Source organism: Electrophorus electricus, chromosome 24 (assembly GCF_041902795.1).
Source record: "Electrophorus electricus isolate QZ-2024a chromosome 24, ASM4190279v1, whole genome shotgun sequence".
Classification (NCBI taxonomy): domain Eukaryota; kingdom Metazoa; phylum Chordata; class Actinopteri; order Gymnotiformes; family Gymnotidae; genus Electrophorus; species Electrophorus electricus.
Window position 1 is genome coordinate 7,279,262 of NC_137520.1, and position 17,345 is coordinate 7,296,606.

Consider the following 17,345-nt stretch of genomic DNA (forward strand, 5'->3'; position numbering starts at 1 on the left):
TTATGGGATTATTAGTAACGCATCACTGCCTATGTTATGGGATTATTAGTAACGCATCACTGCCTATGTTATGGTATTATTAGTAACGCATCACTGCCTATGTTATGGGATTATTAGTAACACATCACTTTTTATGTTATGGGATTATTAGTAACACATCACTGCCTATGTAATGGGATTATTAGTAACGCATCACTGCCTATGTTATGGGATTATTAGTAACGCATCACTGCCTATGTAATGGGATTATTAGTAACGCATCACTGCCTATGTTATGGGATTATTAGTAACGCATCACTGCCTATGTTATGGGATTATTAGTAACGCATCACTGCCTATGTAATGGGATTATTAGTAACACATCACTGTATGTCATGGAGAAGGGCTACTTGCTTTACACACCACACGCCATTGACTATGTACTGTAAAATAAAATACCATAAATTCAAATGAACAACCATTTCAGCAGCTATGGTAATAAGGATATCAGGATTATACATTATATTTGAAATGACTTAAAACTTAAATGGATGTATCTGACTAGGCAGAACGCTGAGAACTGCCTACTCTGTGAACTTTAGCTGAGGTACTGGGCCGAGAGAGAGGGGCAGGAAACAGCCAGAGTGCTGAGGACCGCAGGGAACGGGACGTCCACAGTCCTGCGTGGCCTGGATGCCAACACTGCATATCACATCACCCTCAGGGCCTACAACAGCGCCGGCGTGGGGCCGGACAGCGCAGTGGTCAGCGTCACCACCAGGAGGCCCCGTAAGCAACTGTATCTCACTCATTCCAAAAGCAAGGGGAAGGGATGAAGGATGCCAGATGGCAGGGTTCCTGTGGTCCGTGTTGACTGCAGTCCTGTTTTAGATGTTGCACCATTTAAAGAAACCTGGCACGTCTTCCAGTTCTTAGATAATGTTATTCATTTGATTCTCTAAAACTTTCAAACTAGACCCAAACTAGACCCAGCGTTCATTTTTTCTAATAATATTAGTAAATGTCCGTCAAGGAAAAAAACAAAGACACACAGTGGGAGTGACTGGGTGAGTGAAGTAGGCAGGCAGTTACAAGCCAGTTTCATCAGGTGCTTCATATGTATAAAACAGAGAATCTGATCTTATCAGCATATGCTGATGTCTTGTCTAAATGTACAGGTCTTTTTAGATCTGCATTATTTGAGCAGCTTGTTCTCTAAACATAGCTTATAGATCTATGATGATGATGATGATGATGATTCATATGGCAGGCCTTATGCTTATAGTGCACTGTGTAAAACTAAAGGTTTCTCGGTAAGAGCACCACATGGTTGTATCTACCTTCAGAGCAGGGTCCACTAATATAAAGCTACAGAAAATTACAGAAAAGTTATAATTAAGTGTTGTATAAAAATATAGTTTATCAATCTTAAGGGACTTCCTTTCTCAGTTTTTTCCTGCATATACATAGCTGGATAAAACACTATTGCCTGAAGAGAAATTATTCATTGTGGAAAGTCTTGAGATATCAGTTCCTACTCTTTAACCCTCGGGTCCGTAACCTACGGTTAAGTCCTTTCCATTTTTGTTTGCTTACCTCAGCACCAAGCCAAGCTCCAACGAAAGTCACGTGGAACACGACAAACTCTAAAATCATTCTGAAATGGGATGAAGTCAGAGCTCTGGAGAACGAATCAGAGGTTTTGGGTTACAAAGTAAGAACTAAAAATACTACCACAGTCCAATTCTATCCTTGGAAGAGGAGGCTATTGTTAAACAACTCAGGAAATTTTATGAAAAACTACAGATATATTCTCGATGAAAGGGCTTGGTGAGAAACCACCAGTCCATATTCTCCAATGTACTGCCCAACATTCCAGAGACCGTACTATATTCTCTAACATTGTGAAGCTTTCTGACCCAGTGCTATATACTGGGCTTTTCTTGTGAAGGTGATTTACAAGCGGAGCAGACACAGCCATCAAAGGGTGGTAGAGACTAACAGCACCTCCTTGGAGCTCTCTCTACCTGTGGATGAGGATTACACCATCCAGATCAAAGCGATCAGCGAGGGCGGAGAAAGTGGCAGCAGGCTCATCACCATCCCAAGGATAGCAGGTTTGAGTCTAATGACGATCATTAGTTACCACTTACCTACTGTGTACGTTGCAGTCATATAGGCACCTTACGCCTTTTGATAATAGTTATTCAAATGAGTTACTGCACAGAAATATGCCCTTGACTCAATGCTTTTGAAGCTTCTTGGTCCATCTCGGCCGATGATGTTTCTTTTCGCAGCGGATGAATGAAATGCATATGTAGTCAGGGCTAAGGAGGGCTTTAATATTTGTTTGTTTATTTACTTATGGCAAGGTTATGGTTGTGACATGCTTCACGTTTTGTGTGCTTTTGTGGGTCTGCGGTGAATTTCATGTGCCTCTCTTCTGTTCTATTTCCTCCCCGTACGAATGCTTTTCATGCTTTTCAGTAGCACAGTCAGTGGGCGCAGCGGCGCACATCTCCTTCTTCTCTGTGCTCGTGACGCAGCTTCTCTCCTGCACAGCACGGACTTTGTTATGACAGGCAGCCCGAAGCCCAGAAATGGCGAACAACTCCTAACGCCACCCGCAAGTGGACACCTTTCAGTGGGTTTGGCAAACCTCCTTACAGACCTTTCAAGTGGAGGATTGTTTTTGACCACGTTTGGAATACTGATACCAAAGCTGCTGTGAAGACAATGTTGGGGGTTTTTGTTTTGGTTTTTTTTGGTTTTTTTTGACCCGTGAAGCTTCCTTGAGCTCATAACTATTAACTATACCGACGAGATATGTCCAGCATGGCAATGAAATGTTTGGTACGGTTTTACTCCTTGAGGACTGATACATAAACGAGGACCCCTTAAAAAAAAAAAGGGAAAAAAAAGAAAAAAAAAAGGATTCTGACACTGAATCTGAATTCTCTGCCTCTACAACAGACTGCTAATGTCGTTTGTACATTTAACGTCTTCATAAACCTGATGGATGTTCTGGTGACTGTCTCAACAGGACACACATTCTGCAACGCTTCATATTCTGACCCGCGCTGGTTTTTACATCCTCAAACATGGGTCTTGCTGGATTTCAGTCCATAACTTCACACGTATCATTTCTAGACTGTGTTGTCCCATTAAGTTGGTTCAGTGTATTGTCCCCAGCCTGTAAAGAGTTTACAGTCCCTCATTCTGAATAAGGTCCCTATTTTTGATTTGGCTTGCAATTAAGAATCTATAGCTGCTGGCCTCATCAGGACAGAAAAGCTCCTTAATTGCCTTGAATCCAAGTCCTTAATTGGCTAAGCATCAAGAGCCACGCTTTGCTAGTGCGTCCCCTGGTAATGAAAACAGTAGGCCTATTTAAGATATCCTCAGGACCAAAACAGCCTTAAATACTAGTAACTGTTCATTTTATTTGCAAACTCTTTTGTGAATTATGTACTCTGGCAGTGTTTTGAGAAACAACAGTTTGGGTTTAAACAGACCAGCATTTTAACATTTAACATTTTTGTTTCTGTGTAAGCTACTGATTGTGGTTGTTTAGTTACGGTATGTTGGTTTCAACACATTCTTTTACAATCAGTCAGTCTTTTGCATGAACTGACATGACTGGCTTGGAAAATAGTATTTGACTGGTCTGTCAGCTTTTAAATAAACAAAGGAACGTGACTGTAGTATTTTTGTGCACATTTTGTACACAAGTGCTGAATTATGCACAAAAGATTGTGCATATTGTGCTGAAATATTGCACAAAAATCATGTCAGCATATGTCAAATATCTACCTACTTTCATGTACCTAATGTCAAGTCCAAAAGTTCAAAATGACTCATACCTGTATATTCATAAATATTACAGTTAATAAATTACGCAGGGTTTAGGGTTCTGAACAACAAATGCCTATCTGAGCACTGCAAGTGGTGCTATGTGCGTTTCATAGCTATAAACAGTCATGAGTGCATGTTAAGTAGACCTAAGTGTTCATGAATTGTTAATGAGAATATTCAGCGGGACTATTTCGGTTAAAACTTGAGTATACGTTTAAATATAACCGCTTCCCCCTTGTTACAGTCACTGTGGTACTGTATATTGTCTAGACTGCTATTCTTCAGTAGACCAGATGAGGGCAGTGCATAACAGAAAAGTATTCGAGAAAACAAATCGCCTCCTGACGTCCGAATCGCAGCGCAATTGATTTATAAGACTGCAAAGCATTCATTGACTGCTTTTATTTATTTTAAACTGAACACTGTACAGCAAACACGGAACCAAGCAGTAGGAAGTACAGATTAGGAGAAACAGAGGCATAAACAGCAAAAGAAGTAGAAGATCCTGGACGTTGCCGTACATCTCCCAAAGCCTCTTCCTTTAGCGTTACATTTCATGTGCCTGCACGGCACATGAAGGGGGAGGGCGACCGAAAGGCTGAATCACAAGGGAAGCAGCGTCTGCTGACCTGGGCATTTGAACACAAACGCGCCTAAGCTCCAACACTCTCAGTATAAGAGTTACGCTGTAAAAGGGAAGCTCAGGATCGGCACGTTAATCCGTTAAGGGTTTATGTGTATATTAATGATCTTGGTTTAGAGATGCAAGGTGTCGGTTAAGAAGGTGATGCTTGGTTTGGAATTAAGATAGCAGCTTCTCCATGGCACTTTCGTACTATTCTAAAGAATAACTAAGGGCGGTTATCCACAGATTGTGCAAAGCCATTGAGTAAATGGCACTGAATAATGCATGTTTAATTTCCTAACCACAGTTCACGGTAGAGTACAAGAGCCTGACAAATCCTGGTTTTTACAGAAGCTGCTTTCTAAACTACAACTACTCTAACCTAGGACTAATTTAGAGGAGGGCAGGTTCAATTTCCGCAGCAGTAATCTTAATTATAATTATTGAATGGTGCGTACGTCCTGCATGACCAAAGACAGGAGTCATAATTAATCGATTAAATGAGTGTTATGAAATGTTTTTGTGATGATTTCTGGAAGCGGAAGCCAAACATGTCAGCTCTGCATCAAATGAAACGTGTCCTGTACTAAATGGTACCTGGTATAAATGAGTGCATCTTTAGTTCCAACTGTCAGCTCTGCTTAAACCAAGAATAAATATTTTAGAATATTCAAATTCTACATTTTCATATCAAGCATTTCATTCCAGGATTTAATTTGTTGTCTTAATTTAAACCTAATCTCAAAAACCACCCCTCTTCTGCTTATATGTCTGAGACATCTACTTCTGCCCTTGCCATTTTAAAGTTGAGGAAGGCGTTGTAATATTCACAAGGTGCAGTTCATTGTTGAAGGTCCATAACAAAATCATCTACAACAAGACACCTCCAAGATAATAATGAAAATTAGGACCTATGACCATTGATCTTCATCCTAATAGATCATCCGATACTCATTTAGAAGTATAAGAATATACATACAAGTTAGTCCATTCACTCAAAAAACATTACAATACACACATCTGCAATCATTCTTTAAACTGTTCCATCACTAGTGTTACAGAGGGAGGCTTGTAAAGAGAATCACTGTGTACACACTCCACTGAAAATAGAAATCAACGGCTTGTGACATCTACCACAAGGAATCGTCAGACTGAAACACACCATTACCTGTAAAGTGATCTTTTTGATATGTAATAAGACATCCTGTTTAGAAATAGCCCATTTTTACAGGGGACTGGGGACAGAGCGAAAGAGAATCACACCACAAAAGAAGGGTGGGGGGGGGGGGGGGGTTGTAGTGTCTTTTGAGGTCTGTGTCAAGCGAGGATCTAAAAAGCCATATGGCAGTATTAGTGTTAGCTTCTCCTTTTATTTCTCTAAAAACTAGTGGAACTGCATGTTACTAACAAATGGACAGTTTCACATGCATATTTTCACAGTTATGCAACAGACTTTAACATTACGCATTGCTAGCATTATGGTAACTACAACTTCAAATCATTTTTTTTCTTCATTAAGGATTAAAAATGCACACAAAATATTTTGGGCATTCATTATTTCTCCAATTTTGGAATTAAACATTTAAATAAACTTTTTATAACCACATCAATCAATCTGACTGTACTGAATAACAGACATGGGGAGGTTTTGTGTTTAATATTTAATCTTAGTTTTTCTGTTACCTCTTAGAAACTTGTCAAGAGTTATAACAGGGGTTTCCAAGTCCAAATACACATTAAGTTCAAGGTTACACTTTCCAAAAATGTCCCTATGCTGTTCAAGACCTTAACTCTTAACTCTTAACATGGTGGAATAAATTGAAGCAGATGACTCTTCTGAGGTTGGGTAGTTTAGGCATGTTTTAAAGCAGTTTCCCGTTGCTTTCTCCTCTCTGCTGCTAAGAGTCAGCCACTGCTTCTTAGAAGCATGTTCTGTCCATAGTTGGCACAGAGCATTGTGCTTGCGTCCAGCAATCTGCCTGTCCCCTGTCACCACCATATGGGCCTGTTTGATGAGTACATTGGATTGCCGTAGTTGGTTTTGGTGCTATTTGTAATTTGTTAATTTTGCTGACCTGTTTCTTTGTCCTTTGCCAAACCATGTTTTGCCACATGCAAACAAATGGCAAACAATTTAGAATCTAACGGCAATCTAACTAATCAAGCAGACATGAGCAATGTAGCTGACTGTAATCTGGGGCAAATCATTGCAAAAAGAACCACCCTTTGCCAAGATACCCAATGAATAGTATTGTCCTTAACACCAAAACAAATGATAATTCAGAAGCTTGTCAAATGGCCCAGTGCATCATGCATGATGACATATTTCGGGCTGAAGAAGAGTAGAAAATTCATTATGCTATGAAGGTGACGGTGTGCCTTCTGGGTATTCTCATAAACGGAGCTCCTCTGGGTGCTGCACTGCACAGGACTTTGTCTCCAGGGACTGTACAGACCCAGATTTGCCCGGCAGTCGAAAGCTCCTTTTTCAACTTTTCACAACCACAGTGAACATAAAAGCAAAAGAATGTGGGTACATGGTGGGTGTAGAGTTTGGGTTGTATGCGTATCCGTATGCAGAAGGTCCAGTGGGCTGGGATAGGTGAGTGGTGGGTGTGGCCCACGAGCATTAGGGGGTTTGAAATCCTGGACTTCTCCTGCACGTAGTCCCGAGAGCCTAAGAGATCAGGACTGCAAAAAGATTGATATAATGAGTTGTGCTTAAAAAACATACATTTTTTTTTTTGCATTTGGTGGATGTTCTTATCCAGAATGACTTAGATATTTATCAAGTGTCTGGCAATTGAACACATTGACAGCATTTAAGCATTTAAGAATTCTGACTGAAAGGCTTTGCTCAGGGGCCCAACAGTGGCAACTTGGCTGTGGTGGGGCTGCTTTACCAGCAAGTGAGTCAACATAATTTTTGTCTCAAAGCTAAGGATTATTAAGACATTCTTTGTAAGACTTGTGCTAATGTTTTGGGGAATGTTCATGGAGTCAATTAAAAATTCATTTAAAATGTTAGGTTTTTCAACTAAATAAAATTATTTTTTAAAAATCATTTATAAATATCAGTGTAAAAGATGTCACAGAATTCTAAGCGCTGTCAGATGTTATAGAGCAAGAACTATGACTGAGCTTTAAAACTGATCCGTAAATTCCAAATGGATTTTATTTTTTGAGACACGTTTTACTGTGACATTCTCATTCTCTGACTGCAACTGGACAATAATGCCTCAGTCTTTTTTTAGTACTTTCCAGCCTTTGAAAATGTACTTGTTCTTATCAGCTCTACCAAGCTTTCAAGATATAACATAAAATGCCCATTGTATTGACAGTGATATGTTATTATGACTGGGTCAAGACACCACACATGCCCCAATTTGAAAAAAAGCCAATGTGGCAGATAAACACATGAGTGAAACCATAAGTGTTTATTTTCACAGTGAGAGGATAAATTAGGCTCTTGGGGACTGGCTATGACAAATACCTTGGATTCCTCATGTGGGTCTTGTGTGGAAGATTCTGTTTCCCTGACAACTATGGCCTTGGTTACCAGCATGTCGGGGTGCTGCTGCTTGGCTTCTTTTATTGCCATGGCAAGCGCCTGGGAAAAAGCAAATTCACAATTAAACAGAGAGATACTTTTATGCATGTTTTTATATTATTCCCGCTTGCCTTTAAGACACTTCTAGCTTTGTTCTCCGCAAGAAGGTACCTGATCTTGATCAACGTCATCATCTCCGGTAATGATAATCCTCTTCTCAATTCTTGTCTCCGAGTATCCTCCTTTCACAGTCTATAGTACAGAAGCAGATATTAAACTCACTCCTGGCCAGAGGTCAATAAATGTTATTTAATTTCATCTTAAATTCCATGATTTGATTTAAAAAGAACACACAATTTTCCATTACCTTTGTAACATGTGTTGTGGTAGCTGATGTCACATTCTCTGTTACCATGAGAGGAGACCCAGACCCCTCTCTTCCCAAAGACCCAAAACTCACCTGCCCAAGAAAGGAATAAGGATGCGTTAAAGGGTTGCATCCAGTGAACACTGTGTAGTTTGTGCAACTAATGTCCAAACAATGTTGCTCCAAAAAAAGAAAGTGAAAAAAAAAAGAAAAAATAAATGTGTTAGATTTTGCTCCGTTTTGCTCTGAGACATTTGTTTTCTGTTTGGACTACTGGAATAGGAATAGTTCAGTCAGAACAGTGAGAAATAAATATCTAGACAATACCACCAATACTTTGGAAAAGGCATAGACATAAATATAGTTCACAATAATTTACTTATTCCAGCATAGGCATCATTTGGACATTCACTGGTTTGAGCTATGCTGATGCAAACTTACAGGAGAGATCCTCTCCATCATTGTGAATGATGCTTCCCGCAAACCACTCATGCCGTGGTCCTACAACAGGGAAAGATATCTCAGCATGACCTGTGGTCAGTTTTGCCAATAACTACAAAATTCAAATTACATAGCTCATTCACTATAATAGGGACACTGTAACATTTCTCCAACAAATGGGCAGCTGACACATACATTGTCATGGGCTAAAATAGCTACCTGGTCTGCAATCTCCATAATAGTTGTGGTGACCTCTGATCCGTTTGGCTGGGTCTCAATCTTGACTTCAGTCTTCCTCAGGGCCTGAGAGGTGAAAATCTCGCTGCTCTCTGTGTTGTGTGGCTGAAAGCACGCTGCGTCTGAACCCTCTCGCCTCACTGACTGGATATTAGCAAGTTCTGCAGATTCCTTCTTCAGAGCTTGAGCAGCTTTCACTGACCGTGGTGCTTTTTTTGGCACAAATGGCTTGAAAGGGAAAGAGATGGTGGCCAAAGGTCACATTGTGACAGAGTTAGAAGTCCTAACAAGGCTTGAGATTCTAGGCAGTGTCAGTTTAAAGCACTGGATGGCGTAAAATGAAGCATGGGTCAGAAAAAAAAAGAAGAAGCTGTGAGAAACGTAACATAGAAGTTTGAAATTAAAACAACCAAACCTGAATGGACTGATATTCGACTATGGAAGGCATCACCATATGGAACAGAATTAGCATCAATCATGAACTGAAATTCCCATGTAAATTCATGCTTTGTATTGACTCCCTGTAGGATGCAAGAGAAAATAAAATGATATGATCAAACACATTAACACAGACACATACTTATGCATCTCTGCATTAGGTGGTGGCTCCGTTTCTACACCAGAGAAGAAGGATCACCTACCTCAGGTTTACGCTCTTCCATGGGCTTCTGCTCTACAATGGGCTTGGATTCTTCCACAGACCTCCATACTTCTACAGGTTTCTCGTCTGGAAGGATGACGGGGTCAGCCCCTAGTATGAAGGCTGGATGGGTTGGTCGGTCTGAAAGACTAAGATCAGGCGAGAGGTCCTTTTCTCCCAGCTCAGACATACCTCTGGAGAACTCCTCCATCCCTGTCTGAAGGTCCATTAGGACGGTGAAGTCCACCTCAGCCTCCAGGCTGGAAGTGGAGCTGACGGTGATGCTGGAGCATTTGCGTTCAATGCCCAGGTGGGTCTCTTTCAGATACAGGGCTTCTGGGTCGGGATCGTCTTCCGAAACTGATCCCAGTCGCCGCTCCCATTGTTCTCTCTGATGGAAGAGAGGATGAGTAGAGCTGAGAGAAGGAAAACAATCATATAGTACAAGATAATAGAACTTAAAGTAAGCTTGGCAAAAGAATAAACATGGGCAGCAAGAACATGAGGCACGTATAAAAAATATAGTGTTGTGAATGCTTTTTGATAGTCTACCTAGCAGTGATCCCGTGAGACAATTAGAACATGCCATTTAGGTAATGACACAAGTCTAGTGGGAATGCAGATGTTAGTTAAAACTAAGATGGATTGATTGAAATATTTTCTCTTCAGAACTGGGACATGTCTCTGAGGGAGGATTAAGACAAGAATATGCTGACAGAACTTGATTGACCTCTGTAGCATACTCCACATCGTGCTCATAAATGGCCCATTAAATAAATTCCCCGCCATAAATCACCCTTTCCAGTTTGAGTTCTCAGAGGTTTCAAGCCACTGAAAAATCTTGGTTTGCTGCTGAAGCAGGCTTTAAGTGTTGTTATTAGTTATGAATGATGTTTCCAAATTGTGTTGGGGTTTTATTACATGCAGTGACAAAACTCACTTGTCCCGCTCCCGCATTCTGTGCAGTGGGATGAATGCCTTTTTTTTTTTCTTTCTGTGATTATGTAGTGACTTTGGAGTCCGAGCAATTGATTTCATGCTACTATGGTATGAAAACAAATATGGGACCTTAGCTTTGGCATGAGAAAGATGCTAAATCTTAAATATGTGGATTAGCATGATGCCAGAAGAGGGTCAGATGAATGGAAAAATGAGGCACCTGGGATTCCTCCTGAGGTTCCGCATGAATTGCTGGAGTGGGGAGGGGCTCCTGGTGAGATGAAATAATAGGAAAAGTAATGCAAAGTTAGAGCACTGGTGTGTTTGGCATAAGGGCAGGACACCTTAATTAGTTCCATAACAAATTGCCAATTAAGTGCAGTCATGTAAAAAATTAATCAACTATACACAAATACGCATGTAAAACTCCTAGTCTCAGTTACCTTAAGTCAGTACACAGTCCTGAGTCTACAGAGTTACTGAATATCAGGCATGTTGCACCCCCAATGTAAGAGTAGTATGGTAGTCTCAGAGTACAATATTTCCATGTTACGGATCTTAGAAGTCATTCTGCTAAGTCTTGGTATAGATATGACACATCAATATATCAAAAGTCAATTCTTATATGATTTAGCCCATAGGGGTTTCAGGACCAAAATGTCTAAAACTACCAAAACTACCAAAGCAATGCTCATGTAGTACACAAATGTGTACTGATGCCAAGTTAACCAGTAAGTCCTAAGACTCTGTTTAGGCTATGCAAGTTGACACACAGTGGGCTTCTGATGAAAAAAGCTAAAATACGTCAATGTTTCTCACCTTTGAAAGACAAACTCATCTACAGCCAAGCAAAATGGCAATTCTGAAGCCTTTTACACTATGACAGCATATAATTCCATCCAAGGAACAAAGCCCAGCTCAAACAATCACTTATCAAATTAACTCTGTGTCCTGCTCATGAGCAATTACACGGCCATTTTTGAAAGTCTTGCTTGGAAAAGCCTCTACATTTGCAAAAATGGCATTTTAGCATAACAGCATGGTGCCTTTTGATTCCTAACAACAACCTTTCTCATAAAATGGTACCAGAGAAGGACTGTTGTAAGGAAAGGCCACAGGTACAGTGGGAATTTGAGGAACGTGAGTCTGAAGCTTAAGCAATGAAAATTACATGAAGGATCCTATGAGTTGTCTCAAATGTGCAAGCAGATGTTGAGCTGTGAAGAGGAGGGAAAGGGGAAAAAGAGAAAGCACATCCTCATCTGATCAGCCAGCTATTACAACACCTAAAACCTCCATCAGCCAATGTTTAACATTAGATTGCCAATGTGGGCATTTCACCCATCTCTGCTCAGATACAGGTGCTTTATGTTCTACAGGTGCGTGTACTGGGAGGTAAAAAACTGTAAGATATGGATGTGCGGGTTCATGCGATGCCTATAGTTCCTGTGAGTGACAAGCAGATGCCAAGCAGTTGTTACCACTGGTTTCCTCTTGACTGATTCTAAGCTGGAGTTCTTGAGGCTCTGGCTGGAATCAACAGTGGCACTATCTTGTTTGTATCGTGCCTCTCTCATCCTCTGGGATTTTGCAAGGGGATATGAAGAAGTCATTTGATCAAGTGCAGAAAACATTAAGTTTGATTCATAGTCAGACAGTGGGGAAGGATTTTCTAAGTAATCCTGGTCAACATCAGGGCTGAGTGTGTGGTTTACACCGCCAGCCACATCCTGAAATTGTTGCAAATCTGATTGTGGAAGCTGGTTTTCTTCACTCTCTCCACTATCATGACCATTAGCAGTCAGGTCTCTTTTAGTAGGTGTGGAAATCATGCCTACATTTCTTCTTGTATGTGTGAAAAAATCCATTATCTTCTCGCTTCCAGATGATGCTTCCTTTGACTTTGTTCCCTTAGACTCATTAACTGATCTTGCAAAGATACTGTCACCTTTAGTGTCATCTTGCCGCTTAACTCCTTTGTTTCCCTTTAACTTCTTCGACCTCTCAGGCTTCAAGGGAACAACTCGTTTCACCTCGGATTGAGCAGTGTCACTCTTAAGTGAATCACTCCGTAGAATCCTGGAGTCTTTAGCCTTGTTTTTGTCACAGGAGAGATCCGATGTTTGGGACCAAACGGTAGTTTTGCTTTTGTCTTTTATACTTCCCGTGATTTGCTTCTGGTATCTACTTCCGTTATACTGATCCCGCATGTGTTTGTCTATTGCAGCATTAGGAGAAGCCTCACCCCAACTTCTCTCCTCATGGTTCCAAAAGTCTGGGCACTTGGAATCTTCTTCACGGCTTCTGCCCACATGCCTTCTTTCAGTCCAGTGCCTTTCAGTCTGATATTCATCATAGCCATTTGCATGAACGTTGCTCTGCACCTGACTCCTGTAGAGAAGCCTGTTATCCACACCAGAATGTGTATCTTGGATATGTGTGTTCTTTAACGTGGAACTTCTGGCCCTTGTTCTTTGAGGCTTCTCTGGCGAGTTGTTTGCTTTCTTTGCCGTGACACGGCTTTCTTTTATACCTTCGTGAGTCATATGGCTTTTCCCTCCCATCACTTCCTCTCCTTCATGGTGAAATTGAGTAAGTGATGGGTCTACTCTAGCAGAGCTCCTGCTGTTTTCCTCTTTTGAACTGAGGGTCAGGTCTCTTTGACAATCGTCTTGCTTCTCAATCAATAAGGGTTCCTCAGAGGCCTATATATCAATATAGAGTGAACAGTTTCAATGGCTTGTGAGTGTTGCTTATACATGCTATCATTGTCACCAAAATTTTCTGTATGTTATTATGTACAAGTCTGATGCAGATATGTTACAGTATGTAAGACTCAGAAGCTGTTTAAATTGAGGGGATGAATTCATAGCAACTACCAAGTGAACAGTACTCTTGGAAAGCAGCAGATGTGTTTAAAATGTTGCCTAGAATCAAGACAGACACCTTATGTACATAAACAATGGCTGCCAATAAGAAGCATTAGAACAAAATTCATGCTGTTTCAGAACCCATTTCAGAAAGCTTCCATTTAAACACTCTCTTTGCACTTGCCAGTTGTATGACATGGGGGTTCAACAATCTCCCCTTAAAGCAAGACAAGTGACTCATTAAACAAAAAGACTCATGAAATAACAATCATAATCAACTGTTTTGCCCAGAGAGGGAACTGCTCAGAATAGTACTGACTCACAGTGACTGTTACATGAGACTAATCATATGACAATCAATGTCCACTTAGTTAAAACTATATTTATGAATGACCTGCGGAGCACTGCACATTAAAGGATATAGCTCTTACACTCACAGTTTTTTTCTCTGGAGTGCTGCCAGAGGAGGCCGCTGACAGACGCTTCTCTCTGTGGACCAGCTTGCTGTTGGGTTCCCTCAGTGCTCTCTTCAGCTCATTGATGCTGGCCTGATGCTTCTGCAGTACATCTTCTGGCTTATCAAGGAACTGCTGCAAAGCAAACCCGTCAACATGGCAAACTTGCTCACCACAGAGTGTGAAAATAAAGTGTGAAAATATGTTAAATAATTGCAGCAGACTTGTCAATGGGGTGTCTTTTGTGTTTTCTTTGCAAAGAGTCTTTTGGGAATTCACATATATTACAGGTACCTATCTTAGCTATCTCATACATAGCATTTTTCTGGGAAAGTTGCATGAAATTAAATATTTACTTTGAAGTCATAAAACTAAACCTGCCAAGTGGAGGCTGGACACCACTGTTCAAAAACACACCACATATAAACATGACACATGCTTGTGCAGTTAATGGATCTCCATGTTGGCCCAGTTTCCAGAAACCTCCACACTTAACACACATATGACGAGAGAAATTCTAAAGGGAGCCTATCGAAGACAGTGCGACTCAGGCAGTGGATGTTCCAGAAGTAGTACCTCCTGTTTAGGGCGTGGGGCCAAGTCCTGGTCCGACTGAGGAGGGGGATGAGGGAGTGAGATATAATGCGAGGCGAGGCAGGGCGAGGCGCAGCGAGGTAGAGGCGGGGGGAGAGGTACAGTGGCAGGAGTGGAGACAGGGAGGCAGAGCATGGTTGAGTTTAGAAGGCAAGCAAGCAGCCAAACAGACAGAGCAAGTCTTATATTCACACACTATAGTCAGCCATGGAATTGCAGAGTGGACAAAGTTGTGTCATTGTCTCCAGATACAGGCCCAGATGTTTGTTTATAAATGGAAGGTTGAGCACACATTTTAAACCCAAATTTTGTACCCAGACCAGTGACACAAATGACTTCTGCTCCCCTATGACATGTAGACCATACATACATAAATACATACATACATACATACATACATACATACATACATACATACATATGTAAATGCTGTAGAAATGTGACCCCGAATCCCAAACACATCTAAATTAGGATGCAATATGTGGGCTACCCTTTGATCTATCTAAGTCAACATGGTATTCAAATGAACTAATTTGGCAATATACTCAAACAGCTCAAACAGCTCTGCTCTGTCTCTACCATCTGTTCCTGCTCTTTTCATACCTTAAACCAAAAAGCACACACCAAACTGGAAGTATATACTGAACTAATGACATCAAGCTGATACAAATGTATTATGCTAGGCTTGATAAACAGAACATAAAAGCAACTAAAAATAAGAAGAAACACTTCTATGATCTGAAATTTGAAACCATTCTAATTTCACTCCAACATTAAGAAATGGCCATTAATATGAAAATATAAAAACTGATTCAGCCCAGAATACGTGGACTGGCTTGAGTGACATGGAAAAGCCGTGTAGCAATCATGCTCTATGGCATGGCTAAAATGGTTAACTCACTGTTCATCATAATGGACTTCACAGCCATGCTACTTGGAACTATGCAGAGACAGACACACAGACAGACACGTAGATCAAGAGACAGACGCTAGACACCATAAAATACCTCTGCCTTAGAGTCTAGAGGAGAGGCCGGCTCCTCGCCCTGCCAGCAAAAAAAAAAAAAATGGAGGAAAGAGCAATTAGTGAAAGCAAGGGGGAAGGGTCACAGGTAGCAGAGAAGGTCATCTGGATTGAGTAAATTTATAGAGTAGGAAAGGCAGGAAATTGTACTCATAGACTAGGCAAAAGTCAGGAAAAAACAAATTAGGTTGAAAGGGAGGAGAGATTAAAAAAACAAACATCCAGACATAAAAAAAAAAAACCCTTTAAATCTGAGTTCAGGTAAGGAGAGGCGGTGAGGGAGGGAAAGAAAGAGTGAGAGAAAGAAAACTGAAAAGAACAGCAGGAAGAAAAGAGATCCAGACGGTGAAGGGAAGCTGGAGCAGGATAGAGAGGTCTAAGAGGAGATGGATTGCACTTTGAATTGGAAGAGAGAGCCGACGGTCAGCGTTATTCGGGTGTTAACATAATGTGGTTCGGACCGTTGGAGCCAAAAGTAAACCTCTGCTATTCTAGGGATAACGGAATCAAATTGCTCACGAGGCGCTGATTAAAATGCACAAATATCATTACTCAGTCCCCTTGAAACTTATCAAATTAATCTGGATTACAAATGGCTTGCACACATTGTCCTTGCCATAAAAAATACTACCCGCACAGGTATTCAACCCTTTCAGACATGTACTTGGTAGAACCATTTTTTGCTGCAAGTCTGTTGGAGTAGGTTTCTACCATCCTTGACACGCTGTTTGGGAGTGATATTCTTCCGTTCTTCCTGGCAGATTTGATCTGGATCGTTGAGACTGGTGGGGTGATTCTTGTGGACCGCAAATTTCGAATAGTGCAGCAGATTCTAGATTGGACTCAAATCTGCATTTTAAGTCAGCCATTGTTGAACATTAAACTTTTTGTTGTTCAGTTCCTGTGTTGCTTTCATATTATACCGCTGAAAGCAGTATGTCTTGAAGCAGGATGTCTTGCGCTGTCTCCCTGTTTTTTGCACCTTCTGTCCACCCTTCAGCATTAACATGATCAGTCCCTAGTCCCCGTTGAGGATAAAAATCCTTTCACTCCAGGGCTGGTGTGTGTTGAGGAATGGGAGGTGCTTAGGTTTGCGTCACACACACACACAGTGTGACTTTGGCTAATAAACCTCCATTTTTGTTTCATCTGATGACAAAACCTTATCCCACATTTGAACTGGGTCACTCTGATATTTCAAGGCCAACTCCAGACACACTTTGATGTGCTTTCTCTTCAGTAATGGCTTCTTTCTATCCACTCCCACCCCCCCACCACCACCATTCAGACCATTTGTATGCAGAGCTCTTGATATCTGACGGATGCACCTTCACACCAGTCTGACTCACTGAACCCTGTAGCTCCTTCACAGTGATTGCTGGACTCTGAGGCTTCACTCACAAGGCCCCCAGGCAGTGCCTGAGTGGTTTGATGCTGATTTAATTTCATCAGAGTTGATACAACAGTGCTCAGTTGGATATTAAAACACTTGGGGTATCGTTCTATGGCCTGTTTCTATTTTGTGCATGTCTATAACTTTGTCTCTAATTTCTTCAGAATGCTGCTTGCTAGCTTTCAGATTCAGTCTTTTATAGTCTTCTACAGTCCTTCATGGTTTTCAGACTCATAAAACGTTTTTAATGGGTCACAGGTAGAGGGTAACAGTAAGCCAATTGTAGTTATGCAAACAAGTAATTTTCTTACATATCACATTAAATTTATTCATTTTTTAGGGTCAGTGTTAAAATAAAATATGACCCAGCACAGCC

At 41.0% G+C, this 17,345-nt stretch overlaps 2 protein-coding genes across 11 annotated transcripts in view; one reads left to right on the forward strand and one right to left on the reverse strand.

Annotated features, from left to right (window-relative positions):
- cntn3a.1 (contactin 3a, tandem duplicate 1) overlaps nucleotides 1-3,831 on the forward strand; it is a 59,880-nt gene extending 56,049 nt beyond the window's left edge. The window contains exons 20-23 of one of the 3 annotated variants that reach the window (XM_081707086.1): nucleotides 582-768; nucleotides 1,581-1,693; nucleotides 1,931-2,096; nucleotides 2,467-3,831. In XM_081707086.1, coding sequence (XP_081563212.1) covers nucleotides 582-768; nucleotides 1,581-1,693; nucleotides 1,931-2,096; nucleotides 2,467-2,558 — 558 coding nt within the window. In that variant the 3' untranslated portion in view covers nucleotides 2,559-3,831. The remainder of the gene's footprint in view (nucleotides 1-581; nucleotides 769-1,580; nucleotides 1,694-1,930; nucleotides 2,097-2,466) is intronic. The other 2 variants (XM_081707087.1, XM_027017941.3) reach the window with 2 other exon arrangements.
- A 390-nt stretch (nucleotides 3,832-4,221) lies between these two features.
- si:dkey-178k16.1 (band 4.1-like protein 1) overlaps nucleotides 4,222-17,345 on the reverse strand; it is a 41,569-nt gene continuing 28,445 nt past the window's right edge. For 3 of the 8 annotated variants that reach the window (XM_035522529.2, XM_035522527.2, XM_035522528.2), the window contains 12 exons: nucleotides 15,560-15,598; nucleotides 14,535-14,570; nucleotides 13,941-14,093; nucleotides 12,115-13,338; nucleotides 10,854-10,904; nucleotides 9,696-10,085; nucleotides 9,037-9,282; nucleotides 8,818-8,877; nucleotides 8,377-8,469; nucleotides 8,181-8,261; nucleotides 7,953-8,069; nucleotides 4,222-7,150 (listed from right to left, as the gene is read on the reverse strand). In XM_035522529.2, coding sequence (XP_035378422.2) covers nucleotides 7,145-7,150; nucleotides 7,953-8,069; nucleotides 8,181-8,261; nucleotides 8,377-8,469; nucleotides 8,818-8,877; nucleotides 9,037-9,282; nucleotides 9,696-10,085; nucleotides 10,854-10,904; nucleotides 12,115-13,338; nucleotides 13,941-14,093; nucleotides 14,535-14,570; nucleotides 15,560-15,598 — 2,496 coding nt within the window. In that variant the 3' untranslated portion in view covers nucleotides 4,222-7,144. Of the gene's footprint in view, nucleotides 7,151-7,952; nucleotides 8,070-8,180; nucleotides 8,262-8,376; nucleotides 8,470-8,817; nucleotides 8,878-9,036; nucleotides 9,283-9,469; nucleotides 9,576-9,695; nucleotides 10,086-10,853; nucleotides 10,905-12,114; nucleotides 13,339-13,940; nucleotides 14,094-14,534; nucleotides 14,571-15,559; nucleotides 15,599-17,345 lie in introns of those variants that run through there. The other 5 variants (XM_035522535.2, XM_035522530.2, XM_035522536.2 and 2 more) reach the window with 5 other exon arrangements.